Below are 7,808 nucleotides of genomic sequence, written 5' to 3'. Positions count from 1 at the left end.
AGGTTCCTGCACCAGTGCGAGGAGGGGAACTTTTTGGCTGTGCGACGGAAGGAAGTGATGTCACCCCCGGCTTCCGGTCCGCCGGATTATGAATGACGGCCGGCAGGGCTGTTTCCAAGACACTGTGCCTGTTGTTTTCCCCCGGCTTCTCTGGCGGCCAGTGGTCCGTGGGCGAAGACTCGCAGAAGCGGCCTCGGAAACCTGGCTCGCGCGGGGCGGGAAGGCGCAGGCGGCTCGTGTCGCTGACACGCTCACGCACCCTCCCTGCCTGGCCGCGCCTCGGCGACCAGGTAAAGAGGGCGCTCAGGCCGCCGGCTTCGCAGTCCCCTGATCCCCCCTGACTACTCTCTGCATCTGGAGGCAACGGGGCCGACAATGCGGGATGGAGAGGGGGTGGTGGGAAGGGCAAGGGCGTGGAATTAGTGTCCCGATGTGTCTCCGGTGCTGGGGTCCCTCAACCCCTTTGAGAGCCACAGCTTCTGAGGGTGCTGGTGGAGGCTGCGGGCCCCTTCTCAGGCCTCCCAGGTTCAGTCCCCGCGGCTTCTGCTAAAGGGGGGATAGAGCAGCTTCTCTTTGCAGCAGTCTGTGGAGTCGTTCGCCGTTTGCTGCTAAGTGCAGTTTAAGACCTTTTGGTACACTTTCACTTTTTTTTTCTTTGGCACTTAGCTTTCCATTCCACGCCTACCTGGTTGGAGAAAGCGGTTGTATGTGAATACTGCCTAACAGTTGCTCCAAAGGATTTGCTTTGTTTGGGCCATTTGTTTCTGTTACACGATCAAAACAGTGTTTCAGTTCGGTTTTAAACTTCTGTGGGCAAAGTTTGAGTTTAACTAGCACGGAAATTGCTTTGACTTTAGAAACGCCCGTACTTCGCATCCCAACTACCTGGTTTGAGATTAGGTTTCTTGTCTTTTTCCTTTTATTTTTAACCCCAGGATCCCATTTTTTGTTATAAATTCTTGAATGCCAAGGAAATGCCAGCATTTAATAGTATATCTTGTGCTAAATTAATGATTTAACAGAGTACTGCTTTTCTAAGCTTACCTATAGAAACGGCATTAAAGGAGGAAAAAAGCTGGCAAGAGTTAGCGATGTGGCAGTTGTAAACACGGTCATTTAAATTTTGTGAAAATAAATTCTTTGTTGTAAATACAACTGAATGATTTGCTGTCATATTTAATAAATCAAACTTTAAGCTACGTGAGTTTTTTTTTTTTTAATGCCTGGTGGGGAGTTTACACTACTAAGAGGATTGCCTTAAGCATACTCATAATGTGAAATTATATTTGAGTTATACCTGAAGACATTAAGAGGTTTAACTTTAAAAATAAGTCTGGGAAGAAATCAGTAAGGTTTGAGAATTGCTTTATCAGTTCTTCTATTTTATTTTTTTATACTTCTACATGTTTACCTGCTTTAAGCAAAACTCAAACTTGAACTTCTGTAATATTGGGCCCATCACAGTTTAAAAGCAACAACAGGTCTGTGTTCAGTATGTAGTTTTGGTTATTACCTGTGATTTGCAATAAGAATAAGTACTGATTATCCAATCAGCCTTTCTATAATAGCAACAATTTAGCAAACCTTGAAACTTAACAAATTCTGTAGACCAGTCAATTAAAACATCTGTAGTATATACGACTCCTTAGTATAAGTTTTTATCTTCAAGTATGTAAAGTAGCACACTGAATTGTTATGGTTAGTACTTAGAATACAAGGATTTAAGCCATTTAGATCATAACAAGCCTAGGTATTGTTTGCTGTGGGGATTCAGTAATTTTATATCAGGCTTTCTGACTTTTTTTTTTTATGTTTACGTATTTATTTTGAGAGAGAAAGAAAGCACAAGCAGGGGAAAGAGCAGAGAGAGAAAGGGAGATACAGAATCAGAAGTCCCCTGATCGCAGTCCCCTGATCGTGGGGATCTCTGCAGGCTGTCAGCACAGAGCCAGACGCGGGCCTCGAATCTACGGACTGAGATCATGATCTGACCGGAAGTCGGTCGCTCAACTGACTGAGCCATCCAGGTGCCCCCGGCTTGCGTTTTATGCTGTGATCCCCATTAATTATGAGGTCAGACTTAGCTGCAAGCATTATGATTCTGTAGCAGTAGATGATTCCCTGATTCACCAGAGAGATGACATACTTCTCTTATGGCTAAAGTTACAGTAAGCTTTTTTCACATTTAAACAGTTTTTCACCACCTCTTACCCAGATAAGAAAATGGTTAATTTTAATTATTGAACTTTGTCCTCTAGGACTTAACTATATGTATCCCCGTGGTACATAATATAATGAGGACTGAAGTAGCTCAGGTTTTTTCTTTGATTTTTTAACCTTTAGTATCTAAGGTAGTTAGCTGCTATCTAAGCCTATAGAGGCAAGGTTTTTTATACGTATAAAATATAGATAGTAAGAAAATAGGATGAGATTTGCAACCAAATTGTGTTATTTTGTGAAATGTATAAAATGCAAGCTGAATTCTAATATTCATAATGTTGAACATTTGATGTAAGGAATTAAAAGGATTTAAACTTTAATCTTTAAGAAAAATGAATTTGTAAATTTCTTACTTGAAAACTGTTGAACTGTTAATTTTGTACAATATGAACAGTTAACATGCAAGTTAGGGTATCACATATTCTACCGCTTTGTGACTTCTTGGCTTTCAGCCTCAGTAACAGATTTTTTTTTCCCCAATATTTGTGAGAGGGAGGGAGAGGGGAAACTTTTCAATTCAATACAAATCCCTTACCTTTCCTGAGAAGTTTGAAAGTATAAAGTATAATTTGTGGATTGCCAGTCAAAATTTGTTTTTTAATAGTGTCAGTGGATAAGGAATTTGAGATAAATTACAAATGAATAATAATAGCCAGTATTTATTTACAGCCTTACTAATGTGATAGGCATTGTTAGGTTCTCACAGCACACTATATGGTAAATCTGATATTATTGCCCCCATTTTATAAATAAGGAAGCAAAGGCATAGAAAAGTTATATCACGATTAAATATCAGAACCAGGATTTGAACCCAATTAGTCACCTCCAGAGAGTCTAGGCTCTTATCCATTACTTTATATTTCTTCATATATAGATATTTGACTTATTAAGTATATTGAATCCAGTAGGTTCCTAGTTCTCCTGACTGAGTAGCAGTAAACACAAAGACTAGATTTATAAGTTTGGATGGATTCTAGGTATACTTTTTCCAATTCAGCTCATAGAGGTCCTCTTGTTTCTTCATTTCAATGTATACGTAGTTAACTCTTAAATTTATTCATTTGGAAGAATGGTGTCAAGAAGTATGAGGCTCATGTACCAAGACTAAAGTTCTCATTACAGTGATTACTGATATTCATTTATGTACATTCATTCATTCATTTCTTGAACTAAAATTTGAGTACTGATAAGCATTGGAAATATGAGGTTAGGTAAGAGGTGCTATAAAGAAACAAAAACGGGGCACCTGGGTGGCTCAGTTGGGTGTCCTACCTCTTGATTTTGGCTTTAGGTCATGATCTCAGGGTCCTGAGATCAAGCCTCTCAATCTCATGACCGAGCCCCACATGTGGCTCTGTGCTGACTATGGAGCCTGCTTAAGATTCTCTTGCTGTCCCTCTGCCCCTCTCCCCAACTCAGGCACTAGTTTACTAAAAAAATTTTAAAAAGGAAAAGCATAAGGGACTAGGAGGTAACGGGAGTGCTTTTTCAATTCAGGTTGTCAGGAAAGGTCTGCTCTTGAATTAATATTCAGACACCTCAATGAAATGAAGGAGCAAGCTAGGCCTAAGGAATAGCAGGTACAAAAAATTCTCAAGTAGGAGTATTCCTGACTTCATCCAAGAACAGCAGGGAGAACTGGAGAGGAGTGGGTGGGCAAGAGGGAGCAGAGATAGGGGATCAGGTCAGAAAAAGGAGAGCTAGGGTCATGGCAAACTGTAGGCCATGGTAGGAAACTGGGATTTTAAGTGTTTTGGGAGAGCCACTGAACAGTTGTGAGCAGGGGATGTGATCTGATTGATGTTTTAAGGATCACCCTGACTATTGGAGAGTGGACAGATGTGTAGAGAGTGGAAGAAAATAGTTAATAGATATTTGTAGTAGTCTTTATAAGAGTTGGTGATGACTTAGGTTGATAGTGGTAGAGGTACTAAGAAGTTGGATTTAGCATAGATTTCAAAAGTAGAAATGGCAGGTTATGAGAATAAGTTGAGTGAGACTTCAGAATTAAGGGCCTGCGCATCTGGGTGAATGGTCTTGCCATTTTATCAACAAGGGGACTGCAAATGGGAGAAGAACGGGTTTAGAAAAATATCTAATGGAAGATGTCAAGTAGCATATAAGAATCTGAAGTTGAGGAGAAAGGGAGTCACTGAGTTAAAAATAGTCATAGATGATATTTACACCTGTGGTACTGGAGGTCACCTAGAATAGTACTGTTATACTGTCAGTAGTGGCCCATTAATGGGTCTGAAATCAATTTGCTGAATACTAACCAGTATTAAAAAAAAAAAAAAAGGAAGAGGAAAGGAACAAAAGCACAGAATAAAAAAATATCAGATGCATCCCATGTAGTAGGGTATTTCTTTGTGATTCTTTTGTTTCAGTTTTATTTAGTGTATAATGAGTTGCGTTAAGAAAGTCTTATTGTGTGGCATAATTAAAAGTTTGAAAGCCAGTAATCAAAGGGAGTGAGTGTAGTTGAGAATAGGCCAAAGTACTGAGCCACAAATTACTAAGAGGTCTGCAGAGGATCCAATAAAGGGAATTAGGAAGGAACTACCAAAAATGTTGTCAAATAATTGCTTTTTCTCTTAAATAGCTTATTGTAAATAATTGCTTTTATTAATTTTTTTTAATGTTTTATTTATTTCTGAGAGAGAGAGACAGCGTGAACAGGGGAGGGTCAGAGAGAAAGGGAGACACAGAATCCGAAACAGGCTCCAGGCTCTGAGCTAGCTGTCGGCACAGAGCCTGATGCAAAGCTCAAATCCACGAACTGTGAGATCATGACCTGAGCTGAAGTTGGACACTTTTACTGATTGAGCCACCCAGGTGCCTCAATAATTGTTTTTAGAACAGAGGTTTTTAGGGGTACCTGGGTGGCTCAGTTTGTTGAGCGTTCCAACTTTGGCTCAGGTCATAATCTCAAGTTTCTTGGGGGTTCGAGCCCCGTACTGGGCTCTGTGCTGACAGCTCAGAGCCTGGAGCCTGCTTAGGATCTGTGTTTCCCTCTCTCTTCCCCTCCCTGCTCTCTCTCTCTCTCTCTCCCCCTCACTCTCTCTCTGTCTCTCAGAAAGAAAAAAACATTAAAAAAATTAGAACAGAGGTTTTTATCAAGGATTACTGAGACCAGCACAATTGCATAGAATAACATAATTTCTGATGAGTTTCACTTTGGTGAAATTGTTGCTACAATAAAATTGCAATATGCTTCACTTTATGAAATTTTAAGTTTATAAAACAATGCTATTTATATTAGAAAAATAACTTCGTGAATGTTTTCAGATAAGATCTTTTTGTAGATTCAATGAATGCTTTTGAATTGATAGATAGGTGGGCAATAAAATGTATATAGGATTATTTAGAATTGTGTTTTTTGTTCACTCATTTAATATTTATTAAGCTCCTATCAAATTCCATGCACAGTGATAATTTCTTATGTGAAAAAAATATTTTGTTATAGTGGTGTACTTTTTGGTCTTTACCTATTATGTAATCTATAACTTACCTATTTATTCATTGTGTACATTGTGTACATTTAATAGATGTACATTGTGTACATTGTGTACATTTAATAGATCCAGACTTGAATTTTGAGCACAAAACTTTATTTCAGCTTCTGCACAAGTATGCTTATTTTCAACACATTTATTATATTTTTTCTTTCTCTTTATGTATATTTATACATATATATATATGCATGAAGTTAAGTAGTAAAATGGTTTTAGATTTTTAAATGGAACTCATTTACCCTTTCATATATGAAATATTTATCAAGACCATGATATATTAATTAGAATGAGAATGCAAAAAAAAAGGGGGGGTAAATGCCTAAAATATTAAATCTGTGACTGCTTCAGTTATGTTTAAAAATATCTTTGAAGATCCACAAGTAATGAAACCAGGCTTAAATATTTTCTTTTCCCTCTTTATTCCCTCAGCAACATTCCCAAACAAACTGGGGTACATGCGGGGAAGGGATATACTCTCCATCAGCTCTCTTTAGCTCCTAAGTCTGTGGTTTTGTCTGCTGCTTTCCCACTCTGTCTCAAGAGTAGTTACAGTGTGGCACCTGTCAAGACTGAGCAAATGACACTAAGTCTGTGCTTGGCAGGAACTTAATACGGAGTAACAGGAGCTGCCCCAGAAACCCCAGAGACCCCAAAGATGATTCTATAGCACCTACCTTTTTAAAGCTCATGACATAAAAATAGTTATGTAAGGAATCTCTAAGTAGAAATGGAGAAGAAAAAAAGAGAAGAGGGTTTTCTCTTGCCTATGATGTTTGCAAACTTAAAGCAAAAACTGTGTTCTACTCTCTTGAAAAACACATAGTATAAGCTAAAAACATATTTCAAATTTGTACAGGCTTGCTAATACTTAATATTTATTTTAGAAATTACATTAGTACTTAATGGGAAGAAATTGCCCAGGGAGAGTAATTTTTTTTTTAACTCCAAGATCATTAAGTAACATTTTTAATCTCCCAGGGAAAGATGGAAAAAAAAAAAACACACCAACATCTATATTGGAAAAATAAATTATGTTAAGAATCAACAGTACTTTGCATTTTCTCTCCGGCATCTCATTAATTTTTAGATATCTCCATGGGCAGGTTATTGCTATTCTGTTTTGTTGACATTTAGCATTTATTAAGTGCTCATAGTGACAAAAGTTTATAGAATATGTAAAAAAGACTGTTCTCAAGGTTCTTATTCTGTATGCCTTGGAAAGTAGCAAATAAAATTAAAAAGAAATTTTAAAATTCTGCATATCCTAAATCACAAGTTTTATAAGACTGTGACATTGTTTTCAGTTTTGTTTTTATTTTTATTTTTTAAAGAGCAGGACTAGTCTCATAATTATTATTTTCTAGATTGGTGGGCAAATGAGGAAATCAATCATGTTTTCTTTCAAGTCTGCTTCTTGAAGCATTTAGGGATCTTCTGTATAGTATCCTACTATCAGCAGAGAGAGTTAAGAAGATCAGTAAATTACTAGCAGTAGATTTACAGGAGCAAACTCCTCAAAGAAATGATTAGTTTCCTAGAAAAGGCAGTTTCCTTTGCTTGTGAGCTTTAATAAGCACTCTTTAATATTTTGCTTTAAAGTAAACTACAGGTGGAAAAAAAATAAAAGCTAATTAAGCTAAGGAGAAAATGGTTTCTATGGGTTAAAAAGTTCTTTCTTTTAAATCACATGAAATAATTTTTCCTTAGACAATCTTTTTTTTCTTAAATAGTTTATTGTCAAGTTGGTTTCCATATAACAACACCCAGTGCTCATCCCCACAAGTACCCTCCTCCATGCCCATCACCCCGCTCCCCCTCTCCCCCACCCCCATCAGCCCTCAGTTTGTTCTCAGCATTCAAGAATCTCTCATGGTTTGCCTTCCTCCCTCTCTCCAACTATTTTTCCCCTTCTCCCCCATGGTCCTCCATTAAGTTCCTCCTAATTCACCCATACGTGCAAACATATGGTATCTGTCCTTCTCTGCCTGACTTATTTCGCTCAGCATAACACCCTCAAGGTCCATCCATGTTGCTACACATGGCCAGATTCCATTCTTTCTCACTGCCATGTAG

At 38.1% G+C, this 7,808-nt stretch overlaps 1 protein-coding gene across 2 annotated transcripts in view; it reads left to right on the top strand.

Moving 5' to 3' along the window:
* Positions 1-28: 28 nt before the first annotated feature.
* Positions 29-7,808, top strand: part of GSTCD (glutathione S-transferase C-terminal domain containing) — a 138,723-nt gene continuing 130,943 nt past the window's right edge. Inside the window, exon 1 of one of the 2 annotated variants that reach the window (XM_039255608.1) lies at positions 29-290. In XM_039255608.1, the coding sequence (XP_039111539.1) occupies positions 93-290 (198 nt within the window). In that variant the 5' untranslated portion in view covers positions 29-92. Of the gene's footprint in view, positions 291-2,123; positions 2,169-7,808 lie in introns of those variants that run through there. The other variant, XM_039255609.1, reaches the window with a different exon arrangement.

The sequence above is a fragment of the Hyaena hyaena genome, unplaced genomic scaffold, assembly GCF_003009895.1.
Source record: "Hyaena hyaena isolate Hyena2069 unplaced genomic scaffold, ASM300989v1 scaffold_535, whole genome shotgun sequence".
Taxonomy (NCBI): domain Eukaryota; kingdom Metazoa; phylum Chordata; class Mammalia; order Carnivora; family Hyaenidae; genus Hyaena; species Hyaena hyaena.
Note: the sequence above shows the minus strand (reverse complement) of the source record. Positions and strands in the feature narration are given on the sequence as shown.